At 34.5% G+C, this 14,747-nt stretch overlaps 1 protein-coding gene across 4 annotated transcripts in view; it reads right to left on the bottom strand.

Annotated features, from left to right (window-relative positions):
- Window positions 1-4,433: 4,433 nt before the first annotated feature.
- The window catches only part of LOC106879926 (exocyst complex component 4), a 321,255-nt gene continuing 310,941 nt past the window's right edge, over window positions 4,434-14,747 (bottom strand). For 2 of the 4 annotated variants that reach the window (XR_016244259.1, XR_016244258.1), the window contains 2 exons: window positions 8,440-8,549; window positions 4,434-5,037 (listed from right to left, as the gene is read on the bottom strand). Coding sequence is in view for 2 of the 4 variants with exons in the window: in XM_089362568.1 (XP_089218694.1) it covers window positions 4,807-5,037 (231 nt within the window). In the remaining 2 variants the exon portion in view is untranslated. The remainder of the gene's footprint in view (window positions 5,038-8,439; window positions 8,550-14,747) is intronic. The other 2 variants (XM_089362568.1, XM_089362567.1) reach the window with 1 other exon arrangement.

Below are 14,747 nucleotides of genomic sequence, written 5' to 3' on the forward strand. Positions count from 1 at the left end.
AACTCTAAACATAAGCCCAATGCTAATCCTAAATCCAACTCCAACCCTAACACCAGAACTAAGCTTATCTGTTACCCTAACACCAACCCTTTCTCCAACTGTAACCTTAGTACTAAGTCAAACTAACCCTAAAATTAAATTAAAACAATCCTACATTACGACAAAGGAAGTCTTTGATCTCCATTTCAGAGTAACTAATACACACAAATCTGCCGATCTTTGGGACGACCAAGACTTATTTGAACGATGGAAGGGACGCTTTCAAGTACTCAAGTGGCTATCTACCGCAGTTGTTGACGCCCAAAAATAAACCTAACAGTAAAGCTGATACTAACCCTCACTCTAAAACTAAAACTCAACCTAAACTTAACCCTAATGTAAATCTTCATTCCAACTAATCCTAACATGAGTCCCAACATTAAATCTAAGCCACACCCAAACCCTAACCATAAATCTAAACCTAGTCCTATACCCAACAGTAATGCTAACCCAAACCAAACTCGAAGCCTAAACCTAGTCTTCACATTTACCCTAACCCTAATCCTAAATGTAATGCTAATTCTGAGCATAACACTACCACTAAACCTAAACCTAAAGCTAATCATAAACCTAAATTTAACTTTATATGCAACACTAACCCCTACAACTGACCTTAACACTATCCCCAAGCCTAAACATCACCCTAACCATAACGCTAATTCCAAAGCTAAACCTAACCATAAACTGCAACCTAATCCTAAAATTAAATATAACACTAACCCTATCCCAAGCCCTGCCCCTAAACCTAACCCCAATACTAACCATTACCCTAAGCCAAACCTCAAACCTAACTGTAACCCTAACCCACACCCTAAGGCTAACCCTAATCCTTGATGTAACACTAACCCAACCCTAACCTTAACCGTCGTCATCATAATGCTACTACTACCCATAATACTAAACCAAACCCTAAACCTATACCTAACTACAACCCTAACTCTAACCTGAACCCTTAATGTAACCCTAACCCTAACACCTACCATAACCTAATCCTAACACTAACCTGAAAACCAAATATAAGCTTAATGCTAACCCTAACCTAAACCTCACCCTAAACTTAAAACTAACCCTAACCCTAACACAAATCATAAAACTAACCCTAACACTGCAACTAACATTAACCCTCAGTATAACTGTAACCCTAATCATAAAGCTGAACTTAATCCTAAAGTTAACCAGCATGCTAGCCCTAGATATAAACCTAACATAAACCCTAAACCTATCCCTACCACTATTCATAAACCTAACACTAATCCTAAATCTAACCCTAATCATAAACTTAATCCTAACCATAAATCTAAATCTAACCCTAACACTAACCCCTATCTATCCTCAACCTAACCCAGTTCTAACCTGAAACCTAACCATAAGCCTAACGTTAAACATAACCCTAATCATAACAATAACCCAAACAATAAATATAACTGCAAACTTAAACCTAATGCAAACCCAAACCATCCATCTAAACCTAAACCTAGCTACAAAGTTAAATCTAACCCTAACTATAAACTGAACATAAACAATAACCCTAAACTTAAGCCTAACTCTTACTATAATATTAACCTGAGACCTAACAGTAACAAGAACCATATCTCTAACCATAAACACTAAAACTGACCCTAATCCTAACCTTAACACTAAACCTAAGCCTAAATGTAACCCTGCCCTAAATCTAACCAACTGTAACTCTAAACCCAAACTTAAAACTACCACAAACCATAACTCTAACTGTAAACCTAACCTAAACCTAATTTTAACCCTAACCTGAACTATTTATATTCCTCAATCTAACATCAAAGCAATCTTTAACCCTAAAACAATAGCCAATAATAAACTTAACCCTAACCCCAAAGATAACATTAACCCCATGCCTAACACCAACTCCAACACAAACTCCCAATTCTAACATGAACCCCAACCCCATATCTAATTAAAATGCTGTCCTTAACCCCAACCATAACCCAGACCCTTACCCTATCTCTAACCATAACCCTAAGACCACCCCTACCTCTATTGTTAACCCTCAACCTAAGCCTCATCTTAAACCTATCCCTAAACCAACCCTAAACATTAACCCTAACCCCATCTGCAATACTACCCCTAACACTAACCCTAACCTAAACCCTAACTTTACCCCTAACTCAAACCCTCATACTAACCCTATCCTATCTGAAACTGTAAACTCAACTCTAATCCTGACTCTAACACAACCCAATACTAGACCTAGCATCAACCCTAAACCTAACCCCAACCCTAATACTAACCCTTACTGAAACACTAAGCTTAACCCTAACCATAAACTTATACTTGCATTCATGGATAGGTACACAAAAAAAATTGAACACTGAAAAGTTTGGGTTAGTCAAGATTATAATTATTTTATTAAATTTTTGGTAACTTATATTTTTATTAGTTACTCAATTATAAATTTCATAAATTTCCAGTATTGGATCAAATATCAGAAGTTGTAATACATTTCGTTTGAATATAGGCCAGACCTAATAGTTTGTTGATATGTTGATTAAAATATTAAAATTGTTAAATTTGATAAAATAATCTGCAATAATAAAAATTGAATATGCTATGTTTTAGAATTGTCAGAGTTAATATTCTTTTTACCAATTTGTTTATACTTCTGTCTTAAACAGGTAAGGTACTGTAAAAGGAGTACACTTCTTCATTTAACCCTAAATTCTAATCATAAATCCTAAGTCTATCCTTAAACCTATACCATAACTCTAAAGCATAATCTTAAGCTATACATCTTTTTGAAACACAGGAGAATCAAGGATGCAAAAATGGAAAGCAATTTTGTGTAATCAACATCTCCAATGTTTAAAACAATCCTGAAAGAATATTTGTAAAAAGTCAAAAATGAAAAAGTTACAGCCAGTTGCATACAAGGGGGGAGGAGTAGAATGAAGAGAAGGAAGGGAGGAGAGGCTTAAAATAAATTGAAATTTTGAAAAACCTTTTTTTTACTGGTTTGTAATCAATCCTTAAAACAAAATTGATGAAACTGTTGTAAAACTTTAGTGGTACACTTATTCGAAAACTCCACTTCAGCATTATTACAAATTAATGCCTACCCAGAATATTCTGAAGCACTTTCAAGCACAAAAGTCTGGTGACGAGCCTGTTATTGAACTTTCAGAATAGCTGTCATATGTAAATTTCTCATTTTTTTTTTTGGTGCCATTTTCCCACCTTATATAGGTATCCCACATTTTAAAACACTTGTGGGTGGACTTCCTTTAGAATAAAATGTTTCAAAGCATATTTTTTACATAAATCTACCTATTCCCTCATTGTATCTTTGGAACACAAGCCACTTCGATTTTTTTCTTTATTGTCATTTTTTGTCATGTAGTATTTCACATTTTGATGCATAAATCAGAATTTCAGCTTTTTTAAAAATAGATTTTAACCATGAAAAATAAAATGAAGAGGTGGAAGTATGAAATTTTTTTCTCAAAGAATGTGTATTACAAGTGTTTCAAAAAGTGGAATGTATTGTGCAGGTTACACTTAGAGGAGTTCTCTTTGCCAAGTGATAAAAGGTTGTTTCTTGCTTATGTTTGCTTCATCAAAGATTAGATTTAACAAATCGATGAGCACTTATCACAACAGTAAATAAAATTAAGGCACATGCTTTCAATTCTCCACTCTTTCAACAACAGCTCTGCATTGAGCATGATGAAGATTTTGAATATTTGTTGCTGCACACAGAAGTTCAATGGCTGTCAAAGAGAAATTGCCTGAAAGTTTTCTTTCCCTTTTTAAATCAGTTGCTGAATTCTTGTGAAACTCTAATTCTGTTCTTTGTGATGAACTAAAAGACATCAAGTATGATATTGTTTATATGGCAGATATATTCACAAAGTTCAATGAAGTTAATCTGCAGCAGCAAGGAAAAGAAGTTAAACCATAACAAAGTAAAATCAGCCCTCTCCATGTTTCTGTCCAAGTTACAGTTATTCAAATGCAACATCAGCTGTTATGAGTTCTTCCAGTTTCCAAGCCTCTCTGAACTGGAGAAAGTAAAGTGTATACCAGAAGATGACCTTCAAGTATATTGTTCACATCTGGATGAGACATACCAGTCTGGGTGATTTCTAGATATCAGTAATGAGGAAACGAATAGTGGAGGAAGAACTGACATCAATTTAAAATGATACTGAGCTGTGGTCAAAGTTAAAAAGAACCATATCATGATTTTGGGTTGCAAAAGGACATTTCTGACAACTTACCTCATAGTTCCATTCAGCTTGATGTCAAGAAGCTGATATTCCAGCACAAAGTATGTCTATCACATTAAAAATATGAAAATAATGTAGTTACTGGTGAGATGTAAATTTACTCCTTTATATTGTAAAAAACAGCAAAATAATGGGTTAACTGGATGAAGTTTTATTTGTGAAATACAGTTGTTTTAAATTTGAAGTAGAAAGAGATATGTTTGTGGTGGTGTGATGTGGGGAGGGGAGGAGAAAAGTGGAACCAAGCGGGTGGGAGTCAGAAAAAGGTTGGGAAATAAGACCAGCTCCACTTGAGGAGGGGAAATAATTGCAAAATTCAAAATCTCATAAGTTGACATGCAAGAAAAAGGGCAGGATTATCATCTAGAGAACAGTTGTAGACATGTGTCCCAGGCTTAGTAGCCATCATCAGCACAACATTTGTCCAGTTGCACATGCACGTGTGTGTGTGTGGGAGTTTGTTTTGGATATTTGAATATATATTTGTATGTCTGCATGTATATAAGCATTAGGGCATTCTTGCATGGTTCTCAATATTAGTGCAATTAGTGCTATTGTCTGCAGCAGAATGTGATACATTCTGCATTACAGTGTGCAACCTCTGTAGTCTGGCTTCAAGTTGGTCCTGTGATGTAGACATGGCTGCACCTGGCTGGCTGCGGTGCTGTAACTGGAACAACTGGATGTACTCTTGCTCTGTGTACTGAGCTCCTTTCTCAGCTATACCATCGATGATAGCCTGGTGAATGATCAACAGAAAGAAAAGAGCTATTAATGGTGGTGGTGTAGTTATGATAGATATGCATAAAACAAAGTAAATATCATAAGATAAAGAAAATATTATCTTTATCTTATGATATTTACTTTGTTTTATATTATAATCATTTATTGTGCTTTTAGTTATTAATTTTTCTATATGTGATAGTGGATTTTCATCAATGAGTTCTTGAAACTTGGTTTTTTTCCCTAAAACTATATATATATATATATATATATATATATATATACATACATATATATGTTTTTCAAAAGTTTTGACCATGCAACAGGTTGTACTGGGTTACATGTTACCATGACATACAGCCATCCAACAATGTGTGTACAAATAAGCAGGGACAGAGAAATACTTGGGTTGGTGTGTGGACATATTTTTGGATTCGAAATATTTTACTTATGGATTATTACCTTTTGGTGTGAATGAAGTAAAAATAGTTTTTTTAGTCGATTTATTCTTTATTTGTTTACCTGCTTTCTCAACTTTTTCAGCATGACATATTTTTAGTATTTTAAGTATTTTATAAATTTTTAGTCGTCTTTTGATGGGACATTCCTATACGTGTTTTTCTCGCATATATGTATATTTTTTACCTTTAGTGGTTTTCTGTATTTGTATGTCTTATATATTTTACATTTTGATTTATATATTATGAAAGCCATGGTAATATTTATTTATATTGACCAATGTTTAATTATCCTTGTCTCATCTATTTGAGCACTTCTTTTTTGCACTCCTTTTAACTCTTTGTCTCTTTTGAAAGAAACAACAGTTATTTCTTGACGTATTATACACACACACACACACACACACACACACACACATATATATATATATATATATATATATATATATATATATATATACTCTTTTTTTATTAAAGCTGCAAAAAAAAAAAATCACAAAAAACTGTTACTCTGAGTTTCCTGCTTCTGTTTGTTGGACAATTGTGATCAAGACTGGAATAAAATTGTTATGGAACATGTAATATATGATTTTATTCGTTAACTTATTTCCCAAACATAAAGAGAGTTGTATTCACTAACGGATGGTCTGGTTGGGGGTGTATTAATTAAACAGTAAAATATAAATATATTATATAATATCAAAAAAACCTTGAGTGAAGAAAGGAGTGGAAAGACTTCCACCCGTCCCCCACCCATTTTCTCCCAAATTTGTCTATTAAAAAATTTTTTTTGCCAAAAATCCCCGTTTTCAGATACGGAGGTTCCAGAAAATTGCCAAAAATCGGCATTGTGAAATTCCACCCCACTTCCTCCCCCAACTTCTTCAATTTTGACTTTTTCCCCAACACTAACCCTAAAATTTTAAGTACAGAAATGTTTTGAAATTTTTGTCTGAATCACATTGTCCGTATTTTTCTGCATATTTAGAAAAAAAAAAAAAAAATTCTTAAAAAAAATTTTACAAAAGTTTTTGGAAATTTTTTTTCAGAATCATAATCTCTGTATTTTTTTTGCATATTTTGAAAGAAAAAAATTCTGAAAAAAGTTAAAAATGAAGGAAATGGGGGTGGAGGAGTGGTAATTTAGAAATGTCGATTTTTGCCAATTTTTTTGAAGATTTGTATTCCCTGTAGCTGAAAAGGGGTGTCGAAAAAAAAAAGATTTTTAAAGGGTGGTTTTTTTGGGGGGAGGGACAGAAGTCTTGCCAAAGGGGAAATGCATTTCCAGAAGATATTAATTAATAATTAATAAATAGAGGCGTAAGTTTGTTTTTATGAATTAAAAAAAACCCCCATGTGTTAAAGAAGTTCCTAGGTTGAAAAATTCAATAACAAGTTTATGAATAACTATATACACATGTACAAAATACATACACACTTTCATAAAAAAAAGCATATTATTCCACCATTGGTATTCGAGTACTATTTTTTTTTCCACCTTGTTTTGCATTTATGTACTTACTTGTGTATGTATACACACACACACATATGTACACTGACAAGGGAGATAACTGTCTGCTGTTTATATTAATTTTTAATATACACACTAGCATTTTGCTAAATCAGTCATAAATTTTTATGGCAAAAATATATAAACTGGCAGATGAAATTAGCCAAACCATTGATTGAGTAGTTACTACTAATGATACTTACAAAACAGGTGAAACTAGTCTAGTCTAGTCTAGTGATTCTAGAGATGGTTATGGGGCCTTGGTGAACATGAGGTTGGTCACAGATCTGTTGGCGTCACCTCTTTGTACATCAAAATCCTGCTGCACAATGACATCAATGATAACATTAAACAGGAGAGGGGAGGCCACATCTTCTTGTTGAATGCCTGTCCTGATGGCGAACTCCTCAGACAAGGTGTCTCTGATCTGGACCAGGCTGGTTGAATCAACATAGGCCAAATGTAAGAGTGCAATGATCTTCTAAAGCACTTGCTCAATTTCCAACGATCTCCACAGGGTGGTTTAGTTGATGCAGTCAAAGGTGGATTTTAAGTTGATGAATACAAACACTGTCCACTGCTCACAGGGTATTTGTTCTTCCATCAGCTGATGAAGGGCAAAGATGTGGTCACAACATTTGCACCCAGGTTGGAAACCAGCTTGTTCTTATCTGCTGCTCTACTCATTATACTTTTGAAGCAGCACCTGAATGATCTTCATAAAGACCTTCCCACCAATGGAGAGTATGTTAATACCCTGGTAGTTTTTGCATTACTTGCTGTCACCTTTCTTATGGATGGAAATAATAGCCTTCTTCAATCTTGAAGATAAGCTGTCTGATTGCCATATGAGTGATCAAACAATAAGACAAGAAGACATGAACACACATACATAAATATACAAGGCTAATGTGCTCAGCCAGGATGTTGGTGGGGAATTGTTGTCCCTTTGGCATCAAGTTGCAGTATTCAGCAACATTAGTTCATTAGTTTGTAGTGATAGCATGAGTGCTCTTGAACTTTAGCTGCCACATTGTAGCTTTTCACTTTTAACTACACATTTTGGTTCACCACATGATGGTCAGATCCATTTAGTTTTACTTGAACTACCCACATCTTTAACATGATGCACTAGCCTAGAATCTGTTTGTCAGTTATAAAATCAGAAGTTCTGACCCGCTAAGTTCTTGAGGGAGGAGAGTTTTGCTATGAGTGACCTAGGGCCTTGACGTAAAAACAATTTTGATTTCAATTTGCAGTTTTCAGTTCGAACAGATTTCAAACCAGAATCCTTGACATTATGCTTAGTGTTCTACCAACCTTTGAATAGAAGTAACTAGAATTGTTATGATACTGTATTTCAGGTTTTTCTTTAACATCTATTCTACATTTTGATGAACATTTAAATGTATATAATGTTTTGATGATGATGACAATTGAAATGACTTACCAGTTTGCTTTATCAAATTTCTGAAGTTGAAATAAATGTTTCCTTGTGGTCTATTGCAATTTGTCTCTGACTTCATTTATTATTATTCATTTTGAATTCGTTTAACAGACCTGCAATTCATACATCCACATACATACTTATGGCCACAAGTTCATTGAATTTGGTAACATACAGGGTCGGGTGGGGGTGTTGTCACAGGTTAGTGGAGTATAGTGGCAGCAGTCTTTACATGGGAGAAACCAGATTTGACGGTGTTAGGTTAAAATGAGGTGATTGACATAGGTAAGGTCTGTAGTCTGTATGAATGACAGGGATTAAATATCTGTTCTTGGATGTGGGGTAGTCAGGCCTAGGGTGGTACATCTGAACTGTTAGCTGCCAATGGCTTGAAGTTCATTAATAAGGTATACTTCTAGTGGCAATAGTATGATAGTTCATTCTTCCTGTTGATGGATACTGCACGTTGATAGAGTGTGTAATTTCTTATGGAGAGAAAATTGGCAATTGCAAGTTCCAAGTGAATAACAGGTATCAATGATATCTCATTTGATGTTGGGGAAGTCATTCTGATGAAGCAGTACAGGGAGGTGGAATTTACTCTATCCCTACCTCTGTAGGAGTGCTTATGCTGTGTATACCTTCCTTTAAAATATTGGCCATTATACTACAGTGTCTTGTGTTGCCATTGGATGGTGTGAGGGTGACTGTATAAACTACAGCCTTTGAAATGCAGGATTCTCCCAAGGGGTAGTTGGTAGGACTTCAGAAGTTACAAGATGGGGTTTGAATCGGAGACTATGTGTGTTTGTATATACTGTGATATTTGTTGCAATGTTGTCTAACTGAGAGTAACTGACCATAACATTGTGTGGGTCGAAGAATCTATAATATTTGTGAATTCTAGAGGGATGTAGGATTATTTTACTCTTTCGAACTCCCTTCAGGTTCGGGGATGGTGGGTGGCCCTGTTGAAAATCTGTTCACTGATACTTTAGATATTTTTCTACTTATGTCTGTGACTAGGTTTTTAATTACAGCTGTGGGGTAGTGATAGTGGTTCGAGTTTCAATGGATGTTAACAGTTTCCTTATTGTCAAATTGGTTGTAACTGTAGGCTGAATTCTTTGAAGATTAACAAATCCTTCTTGAACTTGTTCAAGGTGTGGCTGTTCCTATGGCTTGTGATTGTCAATCCATCATCCCTATAGAGGGCCAAGCTATGGGGATGTGTGTGTGCTCTTCTTTAGGGTATCCAGGATAAATAACTCAATGAGGTCAACAATCTCAGCACTGCTGCAGCTCCCCATAGATACATTGAACAGTAGGTCACCTTCCCTCTTTCCCAAGCATGAACGAATATTGAATTTTTAGCATTTGTGAAGATTCTGATATCCATGTCACTGATTTTAGTGAATTGCCTACCAAAGTCTAAAGCCTTCAGAAGGAGGGATTTTGATACTGAAGAATAGAAATCTAGGATATCATACTGGACTTGCAGGCTGCTTTATTCTCAATGCCACAGAACAAGACAATTATTGCTGTGCTACAATCCTACTGAATCAACTCTGTAACTCTGAATTCACCACACACTTACACACCTATGTCAAGCACATAATACTGACATATATTATGTATCCATGAGAAAGAGTGTGATATTAGTTTTTGCTTATCCCCAAGCCAGCTATGACTGAGGAGATATATGTATGGTCAATGCACATCTATCTAATCTTTTTGTAATTGTATACTCAAAGTATTTTATCCAATATGTCATTGTTGTTGTTTAAGATGACAGCATGTGTTCGTGTGGTTAAACTTCATATTTATTACTGTACTCAAACTTATTAGAAATTGACAGAAGTCTTGTAATAAATATTGATCTCCCTGACAAAAAGATGTCATAAGGTCATTACAATTCTTAAACCTACATCAAGCTGTACAAATTTGTCTCCAGACAAAGTTGAGCATTTATGATCAGCAAATCAAGTAGATTGAAGGTTCATTTGCATATTCTTCAGTCCCTTGAAGAAAAAAGTCTTAATAGATTACAACTACATAGTGTCTCTCTCTCTCTCTCATTTTTATCCCACCCTCTCAACTGTTCTCCATTAACATGTACTTTCAGATCTGATTCTAGATAATTCCACCTTGGATACTTAAAAAAAAAAAAAAGACAATGTTAAATGAAATGCTACTTGCTTGCTTTATAGGTTTTATTGATGTTGGTGATGATAGTGTTGATGTCATAAATTCTAATAATAATTCTTCAATTTGAATGATAACAATATCTTTTATTTTATTATTTTAATAGACAGTCGTCTTTTGATTTATTATATAGCCTTTCAGAGATAAAATACTTCGATGACATACAAAACAAATGGGTTTAAAAAAAAAACATAAGTAAACACAAGTGAACCAGCTTTAACTTGTTTGTTTGTTATCTAAAAATTTCAATTATCCCCTCCCACTGAAATATGCTACACTAACATCCCTGATAGAACTACAAATGCACTTATTGTTGGGTATATGCTTACTTACAATGTCTATTTTGCTCTTAGAGGGGTTAATCAGCATTTAGGACTAGAAAGGAAGTTGGGCTTATGATTCTTAAGCATGATAAAGGGGTGGGGCATAGCAAGGCAGTCCACATGATTCTCTATATTTAGAAGAGGGGCTAACACTTTAACTTCAGTATTTATGTTGGTTTTCTTGTATGTCTTAGTTATTATGTTTGAAAGAAGTCTTGTGCATGTGGGTGTGTTTGTTTCATTTATGTTCTTTTTTTTTGTTGGCAAGAACGTGTACATTAGGTAATTGTTTAATTTGTGCCATTGGAGTATCATGCAGTTCTCGGACCTGCCAGATTCTGTCAAACAGTCCAATCCATGCCAGCAAGGAACACAGATGTTTGATGATGATGATGATGATGATGATGATGATGATATATAGAAAACGGACATTAAATGATGATAATACACACACACACACACACACTCATGCACATGGGTTTCTTTCTGTCTCTGCCTATGAAATTCATTCACAAGGCTTTGGTTAGTCTGGGGCTGGAGTAGAAGACACCCCAATTGCAGTGGAACTGAATGAGTTCACATGATTGGGAAGTGTATTTGTCAACCACACAGCCATGCTTGCAAATAATTCATGTTTATTTATTTCAAATACTATAAAAATTAAGTTCTATTTGTAGTGCATAGTACCTAAGTAATTAATAAATATCAATAAAGAATAGATTATTTTCTACTTTCCATGATATTCAAAACTACATACTAATTTTTGAAAGATATGGTTTGTAAATGGGGAATTTTAATAACTATAGTATTCCAGTATACAGTAATGCCTTGATAAATGAGTTAACTTGTTACTGGAGACCGTTTGTGCAGCGAAAAACTCTTAAAGCAGAGCAATAATTTCCCATAGTAGCAATATTTATAATACTCGTAAATAAATGACAATAAAACAATAGTGGAATGTAAAGAATATTTTATGAAAATTAAAAGAATGTCAAAGTCATTTATAAAAAACATTATAATCATTTTCTGAATCACTTTCACTTGCACTAGACTCATACACACCATCACTTGTAGATGTGATCACTGATTCACAAGCACTTGTAGACGGACTTGTAGATTTCTTTTTAAAAAACAAATCTAGAGTTGTTTGCTTAGAAGCTTTTTTCTTAGAAGAAGCATTTTTTGGTAACATGCTGAAGCATTTGTTATAGTAGCAGAAACTTGTGCACTTCATTCAAAATTTGGATATTGTGCTTGAAAAATAAAACTCCTAAATCCGGGTTTTCATAAAGCCGGTCCCCGTAAAGGAAGGTATTATCATATACTGTTTTTTCATTATTGTCTACAAAAAAGAGAGAAGCTAACCAGAAACTGAGAGAAATTGGAGAGGGAAAAAAAAAGAACTAGCAACAGAATTTACTATAACATCTAAAGAAACTAAATACTAAGCCAAACAAAAGCTTTCATAACTTCAAAAGATCACGAACCAGACTTCACAAATAAACCCACATGTACATGAATAAACAAAGACAAAGATAGTATTAATAAGTAAAAAGATACTGAGAAATCTAAACAACATGATTAGCAAGATAACTGAGGTCTAACAGTAGGCCAACTGTATTACAGTTATTAACTGGTTCAGCAACATTAGGAGGCTAAATCTAGAGCCAGATTCATGCAGTTTGATACTGTACATTTCTACCCTTCTAGCTCAAGACCACCACTGGTCAAAGCTATCAATTTTGTCAGCACATATATATTGGCATTGATAAATCAGATATAGAGATAATCAGGCTTGCTTGTAAAACCCTACTCTTTGATAACAAGTCACACTGGATCTAAATTGGTAGACCAGCACACATGGTGGAGACGTAAATGGACCCCTCCCTGCCTTTAAGAACATTTTTTTTTATGGAATCCCACATTTTTGGCTATGGAGATTCCAATTCTGAAAAAATATTTTCAAAAATCGCAACTTCAAAGTTTCAATAATTATGTAAGCTATATGTAAATGGTCTGAGGAAATGAAGCTTTTGTGTTGGCCAAATGATTCATTGACCCTGAAACGGGCACTTGCACAAACCACATCGAGGCCTATTGGTCTTGAATCAAAGGATGGTTGAAGTATGTCACTCAATCATTGGGTGATATGAAATGGACCCACATTGACGAATCTGTGTATTGAGAAATGTATGGACTTACAGCTAAGAAAAATTTCCAGAATTTCTATACATTTCTCAAACACATTGCCAAAGTTTATCCCCATTAAACTCCACCGGCACACATGGTGGAGAACTTTAATTTCACTTTGTCACAGTATTTCTTTGCTATTTTTACTTTTTTTTTTTCAAGAATTTGCTGTTATTTCTGCACTCATATTTTTTTGTAACTTTCAAAACAAAAACAAAAAAAAAATGAACATGTTAATTTCACTTTGTCATATTACTGTGGGAAATTACGCAGAAAGAAATCTTTGTAGAAAGGTGAGTAGATTGATTACATATTTCTTTCATTATGTTATCGCAGTTTTGTGTTATTTCGAGCATGTGGATAGCCTGTTTGAAGGCCAAGGCCATAGAATTGGGAGAGGAGGGTAATTTTTTTTTTCTTAAATTGAAATTTTACAAACAATTTTTTTCAGAATCATTAATCTCTGTATTTTTCTACATATCTCACAAAAGCAATTTCCGGAAAAAGTGAAAAACGAAGAAATGGATAGTGGGAAATTGAAATTTTGAAGTTGCGATATTTGAAAATTTTTTTCAGAATTGGAATCTCCATAGCTGAAAACGTGGGATTCCGTAAAAAAAAAAAAGTTTTTAAAGGTGGGACGGGGTCTGTTTACATCTCTGCTATGTGCGCCTAATACCAATATTAGACTTTATTGTGATGATGGAATAGTAATATCAAACAGCCACATTCTAGACACTCTTTGTGAAAAAAATCTCACAGCTGTCTCTAATAGCATATAACTTAAGATTATGGTTAGCCAACTATAACTTTCTAGACACTTCTCAAGATTGAGTCCATTATCTACAAACTTTCATAAACCAAATGTCTTGCCGCCCAACATTGTACCTAAAAATCTTACATAAGTGCGAGGATGGCTGTGTTGTAAGCAGTTTGCTTCCCAACTATATGGTTCCAGATTCAGTCCTACAGCCTGGCACCTTGGGCAATTTCTTCTACTATAGACTCAGGCTGATCAAAATCTTGTGAGTGGATTTGGTAGATGGAAAGTTTTCAATAGAGTAATTGTTTATTTTAATAAGGACTTGTTATATGATGGCTTCAAGGAAAGGATCTCACACACTCTGTGCAATCACAATTCCAGATAAACCGAGAAATATATTATGCTTTACTTCTACTTTCTCTCTGTCTGTGGACTAATGTAGTAAAAAAAAGTTCCTACTAGATGAACATTTTCATGATAATCATACATCCAGAAAAATCTTCAAAAGGTGTTTTATGGTGATAAGCTACAGTTACAGTCCATAGTCCCAATGTGAAAGCAAACACCTCAATAGAACCAAATAGGCAGACCATCCTATATTCATGCAGGAATGTTGAAACTTGTCTGTTAGGTCAAACATGCAGCATAAAATCAGTAGAGTGCAAAACTGAAGTCACTTCAACCATGTTGAACCAGATGACTGATAAAAAAAGGCTTCAAAGACATGTGTGAAGGGACATTCAAGAAAAGATCTTACAACTATAGTTGTCCTTCAGATACATAGCTAAAAGGAACAAATCAACATCAGCTGACCATATCTAGAAAATAAA

This window comes from Octopus bimaculoides, chromosome 14 (genome assembly GCF_046866305.1).
Source record: "Octopus bimaculoides isolate indiv1 chromosome 14, ASM4686630v1, whole genome shotgun sequence".
Lineage (NCBI taxonomy): Eukaryota > Metazoa > Mollusca > Cephalopoda > Octopoda > Octopodidae > Octopus > Octopus bimaculoides.